Genomic DNA, 17,593 nt, shown 5'->3' on the forward strand with positions numbered 1-17,593 from the left:
TACAATATAAAATACTCAAAAAAAATAAAAATCAAGTGATTTAATTTATTAGAACAATATCATATATTCTAGCAATTACTACGTGAGTTTGTAAAGTGTTGTAGTGAAAACTGTATTACCCCAATTTTATTTTTTAAAAAAATTTACTCATGTACTAATTAAAAGACTCGAACCCTTATTCATCCAAAAAAAAAATAAAGGATTCGAACCCCACACTACAAAAAAAGGGGCTTTATGAGCAGTTTTGTTAAAACAGCTCTAAATTTTTTTTGAGCCGTTTTAGTAAAAATAGCACAAATTAGCGTTATTTTTAAAGCGACTTTAATTTGAGCCGTTTTAAGAAAAACGGTTCAAAATGGAGCCGTTTTGATAAAAACGGCTCTAATTACAGCTGTTTAAAAAAAAAAAAAAAAGTCTCAAATTAGAGTCGTTTGAACAAAAAAAAAATGTCTCACGTAGATTGTACCACGATCGATCACACATGATCATACCACGATCAATTACACATGATCATACCACGATCAATTACACATGATCGTACCACGACCTATCACATAGATCGTACCACGATCGATCATATTGCATTTCTCACTGAATGCTGGGAGGGTGGGGGAATTTAGCTCCTTACTGTAAAAAGTTACTATTTGTGGTTGACTGCCTAATTCTCTACTGGCTTCTTGCAGATAAGCTGTCATGACACGTTTGATGAGAAATTCTACTTGCCATTGAGTCATTGACGATAATTAGATCATGAAGTTTAGGCTCATATTGTCTAAAGTTGGATTTTTGTTATCTTTTTTTATGATGAATTTAGTTCCATTACGTGTGGGTTATTTTATGCACAAAGTAGAAGAACCAGGAGTTAAAGCACTCATTTGCCAAGATAAATGGCTTTTTTGGTAAAGAACTTTCAGAATGACAGATTTAGTTGATGGTAGTATCAACTTTATTTTTCATTACTTGTCAATTTATTTTTCATTACATAATTCAAGCTTTATATGTTCGCCATGGGTTTTTGTTGCTGTTTTGTATGCATGCTTTTCTTTTATATGCATCGTCATGTTTTTCAGCTAATGTTTATTTATCAGAGTGGCAAGTTTTAACTAATATTTTGGTGTTTTGGACTGCAACTTATTAAAAGCCCTGTTACAACTTGTGGCGATATTCATGGGCAGTTCCATAACCTTGCAGAGCTTTTTTGCATTGGAGGGAAGGTATTTCTCTGACTGGGGATTTTAACTTTGTACTCAAATTATGTTTGCGAAAGGAATGGTGATCAATTACTGCTTGAGATTTATGAACTGACTGGTTTTTCCAATTTGAGAATTGAAATTCTCCAACTGCAGTTGCTATGTTTATGATGATGTGTTAAGATTAATTATTGTTGCAAGTGTGAAAAAGGCTTCTGACTTGTCAAAAAAAAAAGTGTGAAAGAGGCTTATAGACTTAGTTGACTTGAGGTGTTCATGACTTAGCTTATGGGCTTGTTCCGAAGAAAATTGTAATTTTGGGAGTTTTCATCTATGAATTTGCAGAAGAACTTTGTAGGATTCATTTTGGCCTAGATTTTTATTCAATTTTCTTCTGGTAGATATTGAGCCTTCAATTTTTTTGTGCATCCTAGCTTATAATTGCAATGTTGATATTTATAAATATAAATAATTGCAATGCTGATGATGTGCTTTACTTTCACTCACTTTTGTCCCTAATCGAGACTGCAAGATGTGACATTTTTATCTGAATCGTCTTTGGTTGAATGTTTTAATTTTTGTTGCATTTATTTTAATTTCCCCGGTTGACGTTTTATCTGATTAAACTTCTTGCATTGTCTTTGGTTTCCTGTCACCTCAACTGTCTTTGCTTTGAGGTATTAATCACTTAACATACACAATTTAAGTATTTATTTCTGTTTCATATTTTTGTTGGTAGTGTCCAGATACAAATTACTTGTTTATGGGAGATTATGTTGATTGTGGCTACTACTCGGTTGAAACTGTAACTGTAAGTATAAGTTCTACCTTTCACTTTATATCTTTTTGATGTTTTACCAACAAAGATTTTTTTTTTCTGAATTCTTGGAAAAAGAATATTTTAGTTAACCTCAGGGTTTTCATCCAAAGAAGTGGAACTGTAAATGCTCCCTAGCTGAAAACATCCAAAATCTTCAATTTTAAGTGAGTTAAAAATAAGTTGAGGCCAATATATTTGGTTCATCAACCCTGCAAATAATAAGAGGAACACGGTCGTAGCTTTGAGGACCTTAGTGGAATTAAATGATTTTTTTTTTTCTTTTTCTTTAAGACTTGTTCTTTGGGTTGCTGCCTCAGATTGTAGTTTTTCAAATTTTCATACTGTTTTAGATCTCTTCTCCACAATTTGATAAACTTCTCTCTTGAATACTTTCCATGTACTTGGATTGCGCCTTTAAAGTTTTTAATAAATTTGCGATTACTTATAAAAGAAAATATATTTGGTTCAATTAATGGTCATAATTTCCTTCATTTACAAGGTTCTAGATCTTCCTTTGAAGACATCTAGAATAGACCATTTTGTAGCATTTGCTGCTGCACTGGGAATGAGGGTTGCGTACATGACTAGAGTGTCTGTATCTCTTCTGTTGCCATGTATGTTGTCTGTAGGGTTTTATAATTGTGGGTTGTCAACTTATGAGAACTTGATGTGTGCTTTTGTTGAATGTACCATGTAGTTTTATGAAACACACATGGGGTGTTTTCTTAACCATGATAAGTTGTTGTTTCTAAATCAATGACACTGTACAAATAAATGAATTGAGTATTTTTTGAATTTGGTCTTTTAGGAAATTAAATTATTATTTTTTTTAAAAAAAAATTATTTTGAGCCATTTTATCTTTAACAGGTTAAAGCCGTTTTAATCAAAACGGCTTAAACCGGTTTGAGCCGTTTTAATAAAAACGGCTATAATTAGAGCCGTTTTAGTTAAAAACGGCTCAAATTCGCACTTTAATACTGGCACTCTTGAGCCATTTTCAAAACGGTTTAAAAAAAAAAAAAAAAAAAAAAAAAAAAAAAAACAGCTCAAACCATTTTGAACCATTTTTAAGCCTTAAAACGGCTAAAAAAAAAAAGGGCTCAAAAGAACTGTGTTTTTTTTTTTTTTTGTAGTGCCAAATTTCACTTAACAGTTAGTCCATCCTTAATTAATACGGTCTGCATGTTATTAATTTGACCCAAAATCTATTGATAAACAAGTATATATATATACAGTAATAACTTTAGAGGAATCAAGTTCCAGCTCATCGTGAATTAAAAAAGAAGAAGAAGAAGAAGAAGAAGAGAGGTTCCACGGTTCATCGCACTTATATGCTTAAGTAGGAACGCAAATAAGTGGCTCACGAGCTAAATTAGCTTGTTATCATCGTAATTCTTATTGTAATTTTCTGGTTGATGTACCCCTAATAAGAGGGATATATAGGTGTTAATAAAAGAGGATGAGAGCATGGATACGGGGATCGATTTTAAACTTACATGCCAAAAAGTATGAGATGAAAATGAGTTTAAGCTGTCTTATCCCATTTCTCTCTAGATATATTTACAATATTATCCTTAAATAATTACATAGTTAATTAAGGAAATTCTCAATAATATACTAATAAGAGTTCTAAAACCCTAGCTTTTTTCATGCATTTTAATTTTTTTCTTGACATCTCAAGCTCATATTTCTAAATTTTGACTGACTACTCCGTCTCGCTCTTCCGAACTTCCATTTTGTTTTTTATTGCATTCCATGCCAAGTTGGATTATTAAAGTTGATAAAATCCATCACACAAAAGTTTCACGAGACGAAGGGTCATATATATACACAATTACATATATTATAAGATAAATTTACACTTTGTCCCTCCCGAATTATCACCTCATTTATACCCCTACCTCTAAATTTTAACTCATTGCAACTTGTCTAGTGCATCGATCGAACATGCATGTTTTCCATCCATATTTAACGGCCAAATCTGAATTGGGGTGCAACTTAAAACAAAGTGGTAGTCCATAATGGCCAGTTGTAGTAACTTGAAATATGATTCTCCACCATCTAAATATACAATTTTCACCACCTTGTCTATGTGGCAAGGTGGTCTCCTACTAACTTTAGAGTTTTTTTATTTTTAAAAAATAAAATAAAGTGGAGGACCACCTTGCCACATAGACAAGATGGTGAAAAATTGTATATTTAGATGGTGAAAGAATCATTTCTCTAGTAACTTAGAGGTGTGAGCGCATATAATGCAGTAGTTTGGAGGGTAGGATGTAATTTAACTGATTTTCTTCTATCTGTATTATTGAAAATTTAATATGCAGTGGGGACGGGCCGAGATGTGACTGATATGGAGAGAGGCAATTGAGTTGCTGGGTTTGGAATGGGGGTAGAGAAACCTGGCCCACACGGCTACCCTGCCCCGTTGTGATCCCCTAGTCCCTACCATCTAATTAGGCATACCTATACGTAATTCAACTGATCTATTATTTTTTCTTTTCGTTTTCTGAATCAAACTGATCTACTCACCTAAATAATTCAACCCTTTTGGTTTTTATCATGCTCATTTAATTAATCATTTTCATTGTACGCAATTCAGGGTACAATGAAAAAAATAATAAATATTAAGGTGATAAATTTTGGTAAATTTTGACATGTTAAAATTGAAAACTGCCGATATGACAAGATATTAATTATTTAATTTGAAAACAATAATTGAGATTTGGAAAAAAAAAATTACTTGCGAGAATACCCTAACTTGGAAGTTTTTTAGGAAATCTTGATTTGTTTTTCACTATCCTGTAACTTTTTTTTTTTTTTTAAAGAAAAAAAAATTAACAAGAAAGGTAAAATACCAAATATAGCCCCTAATTTGATCTTTGAGTAATCACATCTAATATTTCATGCCAATCGGCTGACGTGAGATTTTTTAAATGACTTTTATTTTGTGTTATTTTATTTTAAAGTGATTGACATGCATGAGAATTAGGGATAGAAATTAGCTACAAATCAGTTTAATAAAGTGACATGTATTTTTAAAGCATATATATGAGAAACACATATTTTCTTACTAATATTTAATAAGAAAATATGTGAGAAGCACATACAATTAAAAAAAATATATAATTCTCACATGCTAAGGAACATTTGACAAAATTTATTAGGCTAGTTTTTAGGAATTAGCTACAAACAGTTTGTAATTAATTTATGTCACATGTGAAAAATAGCATTACTCTTGATTTTTTTTCTGTTTCTCTTTTCCTAAATCATAAAGAGTCACCATCAAATCAGCTCTTGTATTATCTCTTTGAGCCTTCCCCTTCATAACATTTTAAGCATTCATGCATATTCCTCAAATCAACACTTTTGATTAGTGGACTTGGGCTCCTTCTCCATCTGCACACTAGCGGTTTCTATGTCCACTAGCGGCAAAACCACTATTTTCCCTCCGGATGTTTGGCATAGCCTTCGGGGTCATAAGCTTCAAGCAAGGCTTAAATATCTAATTTGGAAGATCGCTTGGAATCTTTTGTCTTCACGGGCACATTGGCAGATTTGTGCCTTCTGCAAATGTTGATGCTTTTTTTTTACCTATTCAAGTGGGGGAAATTGGAAAAAGGAAAAAAAATTACAAATGAGGGTTTTTATCACTCTTAATCCTTAAAGCATAAACGAAATGAGAATTTTCGAGAATGTTTACAAACACCAAGTGGGAAGCGACAGGAATTCTTTGGCGGAGTTCTTATTGGCGGATTACTTACCTTTAGGTTGTCGACTAGGCCTATCTCCGATTGGATTTTAGCCATTATCAAGCATGTTGATTTGCTTGTTGATTCAAAAATAGAAGTCCATAGATATTAGTTATTTGTTGCTCTTACTTTGGATTTTATTTGGATGTCCATGAACAAATTGATTTATGAATACTTAAAGCTTGATCCTGCCAAAGCAATTAAGCATATTTCTTCTACTAGAGTGTCTAGCGTGATGCATCTCTTCCATCTCTTTGGATTCCTCCTTGGCCCAATGATGTTAAGGGTAATTTTGATGTGCCAATTAGGAAGAATTTTGTTGTTGCAGTTGCTAGCTGTTGTCAGTGACTCTTGGGGAATATTATTCTAGCAGCTACCTAAAAACTTCACTTCTTGGATGCTATCAAGTGTGAAGCTTCGGCAGTCTTATTAGCTACTCGACTAACTATTTCTTGTGGCTTTAGTTGTTCTTCTTTTGAAGAGGATGCTCTTTTGGTTATTTTTGTTGTTTAACTAAGTGAGCTGCGCACTAGCTACTCATTTCGTTTTTGGAAGTATTCCTACAAGAGCTCTCATTTTCTCTTCCATTCGATCAAGAGTGAGAAAGATCCACCCATATAACTTCCCCCCCCCCCCCCCCCCCCCCCTTTCAATTAAAAAAGAAAAAAAAAAACAATGGGGAAATGATTTAATCAGAAATTTCAAACAATGAAAGCGAACATGATGCTGGCGGACTATCATCTTCTTCTTGGAGTTGTTGGTTAGAACCCATATGGTTTCAAACAAACAACGGATGGCACCACTTTGCATTTGGATGGTTGATGACCCGAGAGTTGAAGCTCTCAACCCATTTTTCCTCATGGTGCATGAAAAACAACTTGTCTCCTTGTGAGATTTAATTTTAGCCACCTACTTTGTGAGTGCCTCTAGGGGAGGAGGAATGACCTTCTCTTCGTCCTCCTCCCCTCTTTATGTTTCCTAACATAAACTAGTAGTCGAGAGAAACTTTGTGAAACGATTTCTGGTTATATTTCACATAATGAATAATAATACAAAAGATCAGTATTTATACTGAAAAAATATAAGAGATGAAAGAATATTGCTGAACAACTAATCTAACTGAATCTAGCTCATGCCAGCTTTATCAACACGTGATAAACAAGCTACCAACTCAATTAACACGTGGAAAACATGCAGCGTCTAGTTTAACTTCAATACCCCCCTTCAAGATGAAGCGTAGATATTCAACAGGTTCATCTTGGACAGAATGGCAAAAAAAATAGCAAAGCCTAGAGGCTTAGTAAAAATATCAGCTAGTTGGTGTTCAGAGGTGACATGAAGAGTGCGAACAAGCCCTTTTTGAATCTGTTCCCAGACTAAATGACAGTCAATCTCGATGTGCTTCGTGCGTTCATGGAACACGAGATTAGCTGCAATGTGAATAGCAGCTTGAGAATCACAAAACAACAAAGCGGAAGAAGAGGAAGACACCTGCAAATCCTGAAGCAGAGAAGAAATCCACATGATTTCACAGCAAGCAACAACCATGGCCCTATACTCTGCTTTGGCTAATGAACGGGAAACGGTTTGCTGCTTCTTGGATTTCCATGATATAAGAGCATCACCAAGAAATAAGCAAAACCCAATGATTGAGCGGCGTGTATCAGGGCAACCCGCCCAATCAGCATCACAAAAAGATTTCAGCTTGAAATCAAAAACGACAGGAAAGAAAAGACCTTGACTAGGAGCATTTTTGATATATCGAAGAACACGATATGCATCATCTAAATGAGGTTTTCTAGGAGCAGACATAAATTGACTATGGAGCTTAACAGAAAAAGCCAAGTCTAGTCTTGTAATGGTAAGACACAGCAAACACCCAACTAAACGACGATAGGCAGTAGGATCCTCCAATAATTCACCTTCAAATTTTGAAAGTTTAAGATTGCTGTCCATAGGAAAACTCACTGGTCGGGAAGCTAGCAAACCAGAATCCTCCAAGATTTTCAGACCATACTTCCGCTGGCAAACTGAAATTCCAGAGGAATTTTGAGCAACTTCTAATCTCAAAAAAAATTTTAAAGCTCCCAAGTCTTTGAGCTTAAACTTGTTATCAAGCAATTTGATAAAAGAAGAAATAGCATCCGAATCAGTTCCAGCTAATACAATATCATCGACATAGACTAGAAGGACAAGAAAACTAGAACCTTCAAGTCTAGTAAACAGGTTGTAAACACACTTGGATTGAACAAAACCAAGACTAAGCAAGGTAGAAGAAAATTTTGAAAACCATTGCCTAGAAGCCTGTTTTAAACCGTAAAGTGATTTGGTTAGTTTACAAACCTTAGACCCCCCCCTTTACTGCCAAAACCAAAAGGCAACTCCATGAAGACCTCCTCATGCAAATCACCATGTAAGAAGGCATTATTTACATCTAATTGATGTAAATGCCAGTTCTTTACAGTAGCAACCGCAAGCAAACAACGAACAATGGTCAATTTTGCAATCGGGGAAAACGTTTCATAGTAGTCTAAGCCCTCACTTTGGTTGTACCCTTTGGCTACCAACTGAGCTTTGTAACGTTCAAGAGTGCCATCAGCTTTAAGCTTGACCTTGTATACCCACTTACAGCCAATGGCTCTTTTGCCAGGAGGAAGATCAGTCACTTGCCACGTATGGTTAGCTTCAAGAGCCTCAACTTCAACCCGCATAGCATCACACCAATGGGGAATTTTGGCAGCTTGGTGATAAAACCGGGGTTCAAAAAAAGAGGAAACAAAAAGACTAAAAGATTTGTGAGTAGAAGAAAGTTTATCATAAGAGAGGTAAGAGGCTAAACCAAAAGGAGTACCTGAATTGGAAGGAACAGCAAGAGACATGGATGAAGACGGAGCTGGTGAAGAGGTAGCAGCTGGTTGACAATGGTAGTCTTGCAAATAACTCCGTTGATTCCAAATCCTAGTAGACTTATGAGGTAAAGAAATCGAAGCAGGAGGAATAACATGTGGAGAAAAAGGTGGAATAAAAGAAGAAGAAACAGGATCAGGTGGAGAAGAAACAGAGTGATGAGGAGAAGAAACATGATTAGAAGAAGAATAAACATAATTATGTGGAAAAGAAACATGATCATGTATAGAAGAATCCATTGAAGTATCTATGAATGGAAGAGATATAGAAGTAACAGATTGTGAAGGACAAGAAGAAAAAGGAAAAATGTCCTCATGAAACATAACATCCGAGATACAAAAAATTGTTTAAGAGATATATCATATAACTTGTAGCCTTTAACACCTGAAGGGTAGCCAAGAAAAGCACAAGCCCGAGCCCTAGAGTCAAATTTAGATCGAGTCCGAGAAAGAGTGGATGCATAACACAAGCAACCAAAAACCCGTAAATGATTGTATTGTGGGAGTTGAGAATATATACATTCATATGGTGATTTGTTAGCAATAAGAGGAGTAGGAGTGCGGTTTATAAGATAAGTAGCAGTTAAAACACACTCACCCTAGAACTGTAAAGGTAATTTTGCTTGAAATTGACGGGCGACATTTAAAAGGTGTTGATGTTTCCTTTCAGCCACGACAGTTTGTTGTAGTGTCTCAATACAAGAAAGTTGATGAATATCACCTTTGGAAGAAAAAAAATCAGTCATGGCAAATTCACTGCCATTTTCAGATCGCAAGGACTTTATTTTGAGATTAAATTGAGTTTCAATGAGAGAAAAGAAGGATTGGATAAGGAGCCGGGTTTGTGACTTGTTATGCATCAGAAAAACTCAAGTGAATCGACTGTGGTCATCTACTATAGTAAGAAAAAATCTGGAATTGTTTAAAGAAATAGTAGAAAACGGACCCCATATGTCGCAGTGTATAAGATCAAAAATACATGCAGAATGAGTAAGACTATGAGGAAAAGAAAGTCTGCGTTGCTTAGCTAATGGACAAACAGAACAATTTTTATTTGATCCTAAAGTAAAAGCAGGTAGTACATCATGAAGCAAATTGAGTCTTGAGTCAAATAAATGACCCAGTCTAGAGTGCCAAACACTGGTAGAAAGAGTAGCAGAAACAAAAGAAATCGAATTACAAATAGACTTCAAATTCGACTTTATTGGAATACACTGAAAATCAAAAGCAGGAACAACCGAAGCTTGGATATCCTCCAAGTTATTATGCAGCAATAAATGGTACAAGCCACCGACCTCCTTACCCAGCCCAATCGTCCTCCAACTTGACAGTTGCTGTATAAAGCAAAATTCAGATAAAAAAAAATGAAACAATGTGCTAGTCCTTTAACCAATTTGCTAACAGAAAGTAGGTTAAAGGAAAAAAAGGGAACAAAAAGAACATTAGTAAGGATTAAGGAAGCTGAAATCCAAACAGTACCTATATGTGTGACAATAGCAAAATGTCCATTTGGTAAACGAACTTGTTTAGAGACAACAGATGAAATAGAGGTAAAAAAATGAAATGGAACAAACAATATGATCTGTAGCACCCGTGTCAATGACTCACGGGTACTTAGAGGAATTTTTAATAGCCAATTGAAACAGAGAATGTGAAGAAAAAACAGAATGTTTAGCCTCAGAAGTAGAATGATGAATGACAGAAGAAAAACAGTAAGAAGAAGAATTATCACCTGCCATCTCAGAAAATAGATGATCCTGATTATCAATGCTTGCGGGTGGAACAAAAGAACCTTAATCATTAGTCTTGGTCCGAAGCAAACTTAAGAGTTGCTGACATTGTTCTGTAGTAAATGGCACCTGAGGCAAAGAAGAATCAGAAACTTGATTTGCTGAAGGAGTATGCTTTCCTTTTGTGAATTTGTACCTTGGAGGATACCCGTGCAATTTATAGCACTTCTCAACTGTGTGACCGAGAAGTCTACAGTGAGTACACAGAGGGCGCTCTTTCCGTGGAGACTGACTTTTGAATCCTTGAGGCCGTGAAGAAGAAGTAGCATTTGTTGCCATTGCTGCTGGAGTATGAGAAAGAGGAGCAAAGAAAGTAGTTGTAATCTCTCTTTGTCACTATTCTTGGACAATCATGGAAAATATTTTATTAATGGACGGTAAAGCATCCATCAATAAAATTTGTCCCCGAATATGTGAGAAAGACTCATTGAGCCCCACCAAAAACTGAAAAATATATTCACGATGTTGATACTCGAGAAAGGTGCGAGATGTACCACATGAACACAAAGGCAAAGGTCGGTAATTGTTTAGTTTGTCCCAAAATCCTTTGAGAACAGTATAATAGGAACTCACAGAATTAGTTCCCTGAGATAAGGCCGAGATTGCTTTATGCAACTGGAAAATGCGAGGGCCATTAGATTGAGAGAACCTTTCCTTGATGTCATTCCAGATCTCTTGTGCCCATTCAATGTAGATGATACTAACGGATATCTCTTGAGAAACATAATTGAGAATCCATGAGAGCACCATGTTGTTGCATCTATCCCATGCATGATATTCAGGAGCATCTACAACAAGTTTCTGCAACGAGCCATCAATGAAACCAAGTTTGTTTTTGGTGGAAAGAGCCATAGTCATGGATCTTTGCCATGTATGATAATTGTTCCCAACCAGAGGTTGAGAAACAAGTAAAGTCCCTGGACTATCTCCATGATGGAGATAGAACGGGCTGGAAAATTCTGCAGCTGAAGGTGCAGAATTTGGAGGTGAATTATTGACAAGAATTGAAGGCATGATGAGTTGAGTTGAATTGAAATGATATAGAAATTGAAGAACAAAGACAGATTAGAACAAACAAGAAGAAATGAAATTCTATGCAAGAATAAGAAAACAAACGATAAAATCTATGCAAGAACAGGAGAGATCAAAACCTGCTCTGATATCATATCAGAAACTAGAAGTAGTCGAGAGAAATTTTGTGAAACGATTTCTAGTTATTTTTCACATAATGAATAATAATACAAAAGATCAGTATTTATACTGAAAAAAATACAAGAGATGAACGAATAAAACTGAACAACTAATCTAACTGAATCCAGCTCATGCCAGCTTTATCAACACGTGATAAACAAGCTGCCAACTCAATCAACACGTGGAAAACATGCAGCGTCTAGTTTAACTTCAATATTTCCTTCCCCGTTCTCTCCCTCTCTTACTCAGATTTTTAGTTCAATTTAAGACAACTGGGTATTTTGATCCGCCAACGCGCCAACCATCGTCCTCGTTGGCCTCTCTGCTCTTCTTTGCCATTCTACCTCCACACACTATTGCATGTCCCACACGCACTCACGTGTGAATCTAATACGGCCTCCATTGTTCTCTTGAGCCACCTTGTTGTTGCCTACCACCCTAGCTAGTTGTTGTTGTGTTTTAGTTCCCTTTCGATCTTGATATTGCCTTTTTTTTTTTTTGAAAGCCCGATCTATGGCATCTAGGATCTTTTTCCCCACCAACACACCTCACCATCGCCCTCACCAGCCTCCCTGCTGTCTTCCATCATCCTCAACTCCACCTTTCGACCTTCATGCGCCATTGCATGGCATCAACGCTCCGGCTTGTGTTTCTCATGAGTCGACACGTGACACTCACATGGCCTCCGTCGCTCCCCCGACGCAGTCCCATCCCCGCCTTCCTCCCTAGATGTTGTTTTGGTTTGGTTCTTTTGTTGGTTTTTTCTTTTGGAGTTGTATTTGATTCTATGTATTTTCATTTGCTTTGTTGTTGTATTTTGTTTTGAGTTCTTGTCTTTCTACACTTACGTGGCTTAATCAAGTAGATGAGACTTTTGCACTCGATGTTCGTTCCTTCTCAATAGATCTTGCTTTGATTTTGCCAGTGTCACCCCTCCATCAATCGCCCTGCGGCAGTTGTTGTTGTTACCAAACAAGTTTTAAGGTATGATTGAAGGGTATTTCGAGGGTTATACCCTTGTCCGCGTCTCTTGTATTGAGATTTGAGTAGGGTTGAAGAGTCACGCGATGGTTATACCCCTATGTACCCACACCCTTTATTTTGGTATTTGTAACGCTTTATGTGGCCCCCTTGAAAAAACAGCTAATGGCATCGACAAATGATGCTTTTTTTTTTTTTTAAGAAGAAGAAAAAAAAAAATTTCTTTTCTATTACTTTGTATTTTCTTTACTGAATTTTTCATTTTTGGTCTATTGTTGGGGAACCCATCCAGTGAATGAATTCGTTTGAAATTAGACAAAATTGGCCTACTTTTATTATTATTATTATTTAAGTTGCCTAAAATATTGTTTATGAGGAATTTTGATATTTTATTTTTATTTTTTCAACATTTACTCACCAAAACATCTCATGCCAAAATTTTATTACATAGTACTAGTACGATGATTAACTAATCATTCAATTGGAACATGTATTTGCTTGCTCCTATTCGATTCCGTTCATACTAGAAGAAAGTCGGGCAAATTCATCAAAGCTGTCTTCGGCTTGACCTTCTGCTTCCAGGAACAACGCTAAGATTACTGGAATTAACTTGATCTCGCTTTATCTCCTACGGACGCATAGTACAATAAGAGAATATAAACAGGATCAGTTTACGTACTCTCAAAGAATTTGGTAACTCGAAAATATAAAGAAAAATATTTGGTTAATTTCAATCCATCATTATGATCTTTAGATAGGCTGATGGAAGTAGTAGTTACAGACTACAGTAGTGATCAATAACTGTGTTGCCGTTTGCCAAAATCCTATCACGAGATACCATGAAGTGGTTTTATGGAAGCAACGTACGATTTTTATATTTTGCCGTTTGCCAAAATATGATCGAATCCTGTATTAATATCGCTTTATCTGATTTTGATAATTAAGACCACATTTATCATTTTTTCGAATTTAAGACTTGAATTTAGATCAATAAATATTTGAGATATTCGCCTATTTTTTTTTTCTCTCGATTAAATAGATATATAACACAAATAATATAAAAATATAATTATACCACTCATATAAAAAAAGGAAAAAAAATTAAGAGAAAAGCAAACTTAACTATGATTGAGTGGGGTGGGACCCATGTAATTAAGTGAGACCCACTCACATGGATGTTAAATTTGGAGAGTCTCTACGAGAGTTATTTTTAGGCAACTATAGACATCTCGATGCAGAGGAGATTTTGAAAAATTTCTCCAATATTTAGTGAAAGTTTTGAAATAGAGAGTTTGATAATAATGCTCTTATCATCCTTAAAATTGTTCCGCAACTGATTTCCGACCATACTAATAAAACCGATAAGACTATGACATTGTATGTGCAAAGATTAATCATCCACTTGGGTTATGAAAATTAAAGAGCAAATGAAAGAAATGATGAATAACATTAAAGCTCCGTTTGTTTCGACGTAAAATGGTTTTCGTCGTAAAATGATTTCAGGGAAGTCATTTTTCTGAAAAATGTTTTTCGGCAAAAGCATTTTCCGTGTTTGGCGCGTACGGAAAATCATAAATATTTTTATTCAATCATATTAACCTATAAAAATTAATTTTTATTCAAAACATATAAATATTAATGTAAAATAATATAAAAATTACCAAATACGAGATTCCGTCATTGACAGAAAGGATTCCGATCACTTTTACCTGATTCCGCCATTCTGGCTACTATAGCCCGAATCCAAGATATAGGCCGGAATCTGAACAGTTTCGTCGGAATCTGGGATGGTCGGATTCCGGCCAGTCGGCAGGGATCCGACCGTTCTGGCCGGAATTTCCTGGCCAAATCCGGCCGGCCGGCCGTTCTGGCCAGGAAATTTCGGCCAGTTGGCGGTTCTAGCCAGATTCAGCTGTTCTGGCCATATGGCCGGAATACGGTCGTCGGAATCTAGGCTGATCGGATTCCGGCGAAGATGGCCGGATTCCGTTGCTGGGTTCCGGCGACAGTGACCGGATGCTGTCGAATTTCAGTACCGGCAAGATTTCGATGATAGTCGACTGCTTGAAGTGAAAGTTGACTGTGTCGTTTAATAGGGGTCGAATGCGTCTAGCGTCTTCAGAAAATGATTTACGCTTTTAAAAAGCGTAAATCATTTTCTGAAATTTACTAAGCATTTTTGGTCAAACATAAATCATTTTCCGGTTGACTATTATTTTCGTCCCTACCAAACACCGAAAATGCCGAAATCATTTTCCAGAAATCATTTTATGTCGAAACAAACGGAGCATAAATTTCCTAAATAGCTCAAATTTCAAACTCTCATTTGGTCCAATATAATTAGAGAAGGCAAGAATGTAAAACGTACCATGTGTTTGAATTTGATATCCAATGAGCTTTTCGACGTCATCATTCCAAAGTCAGAGCTTTCATTAATCAATCCTCGCGATTTTGGCTTTGTTTCTCTTCCTTCAGCGCCTGATTTTCTAGCATTCATCACCTTGTCTACCATCCTACTTCCGAAAACATGTGTCCCATTTCCTGTTAGAACTCCACCTTTTTGAGCTGTCACATTCCCTTGACTACTACTCTCTTGCTTGGATTCCACTTTTCGACCCCTCATTACGCTTGGTGAGCATGAATCCCTTCTTGGTTTTATAGAGGGTTCTGGTTTATGGTGAACTGAATGTATTGGGTTGCCAAGTCGACCCCGGGCAGCTGAAGTACTTGAACGGTCTGTTCTTAGATTATGAGGTGTCTCATTGGAAAATTCTGGAATTTGAGCCGGAATTTTTGATCTCACTAGAGGTGACACACCTCTACTTCTAGGCTTTGTTCTTGAATCTGTTCCCATTTTTTTGGACTGGTTTGAGGCAAGGGAATCCATATGTATTTCTTTTTGGTTTGTGGATTTTGCTGTGTTGGTAAACCTATTTGTTCGCTTACTGATATCGGTTACTGGTTTTTGGTAATTTATTATTGGAGTTCCTCTGGTGCTTTTTGTAATTGGTTCGGTTGGTAAAATGCTCGGTCTCTGACTTGGGGTAGTGGATCTCAGTGGGAGCTTTGTATTTGGACGTGGAGATTTTGGTCTTCCATTGCTTGCCTTTGGTGCCTCTGAATTGTCAGCTGCAAACTGGTTGGTTGTAGCACGTACATTCCTTTCATCAGTTCAACGTCAAGTGGCCATATAATATTGGAATTGTAATGCATATTTATAACTCAAATTAATTTCTATTAGTAATTCTTAATAATAGAATTTCAAACAAGTCTAACAAATCGCTGCTGTTACGATACTAGATCAAGTGACATGAGGGATTAAAATTTTGTTATGCAGAATTACAGATCACGATCACCCAGACCCCAGTAATCAATAAAAGAACACAACCTCACAAAATCGAACCCAAAGAAAGAAGAAAACAAAGATTGTAGATAGAAATGATAGAAGAGAAACTTTGTCAGTAAAAATGTTCTTTGGTGAAAGTAAAATGATCGAGATTAAATTAAAGACCAAAAAGAAGAACAAAAAAAAAAGAAAATATATGTTAGTAGACGACAGATAATGGTATAAGGGGCAATGGTTCTGATACATACCCGTGAAAAAGGTTGGACGATTGGTATCTCCCTTTGAATGACTAGTTCAGGGGCAGGTGCTTCCATCTCTAGAGATGGGAATAGAGGAGTTGCTGGTGGTGTTTTTAACCTTTCATTCACATATAGTACATAGCAGATAAGTTGCATGATATGGCCAAGTAGGAAGTGAATATATGTTGACATGCATGAAAATTATTAAGACTACGTGTTGTTTACCGCTAGAGAAAGGAAAAGAAGAGAAGAATTTGAAATTTTCTTCTTTTTGATTATTTGAATAGTACATGAGAATGGAAAAGAAATTGCTCAGAAGAACAAAAGTCACTAAAGTACATATACTTTTTTCTTTTCTTTTTATTTTCCATCCACTCTCTTCATGCACATGCCAAAACCAAATTTCTTATATATGTGTGTGTTTGTGTTCTATCTTTAAAAAGCTAGTAAACCAATTTAGACTGCATGGAAATAAATAAAGTTACCAGTCGTAATCATTTTTTCCATTCTGATCAGCAAGAAATTCAAATCCAGGTCCTTTCTTTGCAGATGGAATTCTATAGATTGGATAATTTCCTGAATTTTGATCAAAACTCAACAAACTTACGAAGTTAATTAAAAGGAAAAAAAAAAAAAAAAAAAAAGAATTTCAAAATTAATACATGTGAAAGCCGATACATACCAGAAGCAGCAGCATGGAGCTCAAATTCTTCAGAAACAGGCTGAAGGAGGCTTAGAATGCGTTCTTCACGATTATGCAATTCCTTGAATAGAAGAAGTTCTTCGTCTTTGTCCTTCCGACCATTTATTGGTATCCCCAGGATCCTCCTGCCATTCATTATCTTCTTTTACTAAATATATTTCCTTGTTGAATCAATTATTATATTGCCTTTTGCAGATGGTAATGTTTGCGGAGATAACACAGCATATATATATATATATATATATATATATATATATATATCGTAAGAGGAATCTTAGGCCGGCAATTTCAATCAAGGTCGTCTAGGGATATATGCATATAGGCCAACAGAGAGCAACCAAGGAAATTCCCAAACAGCGTGGTATCCAACTTAATCATAGAGAGAGTAATGACCAGATTCCTGGGCGCGCACATTTGGCATCATCTTTCGGGGCCCGGGGTACAGCATGTAATTTAAACGCAATGGTCACTCAATTGTTAATTCTCTATTATAGTATTATCAAATTATGGCAATCACATGAATCCGGCCACCCAATTGGAGTGAGTCAACTTCAAATCGAATTGGGTTCGGTCCAGGATATGGAAAAACGAATCCAATCCATAGACTCATTTTGGGCCTGAATCTGTTCGAGCGCATCCCATACGAACGGTTCAATGGGCTCGTTGTCTAAGCC

The 17,593-nt window shown here is 36.0% G+C and overlaps 1 protein-coding gene across 1 annotated transcript; it reads right to left on the bottom strand.

Annotated features, from left to right (window-relative positions):
- Nucleotides 1–13,040: 13,040 nt before the first annotated feature.
- Nucleotides 13,041–17,168, bottom strand: LOC133857674 (uncharacterized). Its single transcript, XM_062292970.1, has 5 exons — nt 16,899–17,168; nt 16,702–16,792; nt 16,226–16,334; nt 15,000–15,767; nt 13,041–13,259 (listed from the first exon to the last, which is right to left on the bottom strand). The coding sequence occupies exons 1-5, from the start codon at nt 17,053–17,055 to the stop codon at nt 13,179–13,181; spliced, it is 1,206 nt and encodes a 401-aa protein (XP_062148954.1). The 5' UTR covers nt 17,056–17,168; the 3' UTR covers nt 13,041–13,178.
- Between the last annotated feature and the right edge of the window lie 425 nt (nt 17,169–17,593).

Source organism: Alnus glutinosa, chromosome 14 (assembly GCF_958979055.1).
Source record: "Alnus glutinosa chromosome 14, dhAlnGlut1.1, whole genome shotgun sequence".
Classification (NCBI taxonomy): domain Eukaryota; kingdom Viridiplantae; phylum Streptophyta; class Magnoliopsida; order Fagales; family Betulaceae; genus Alnus; species Alnus glutinosa.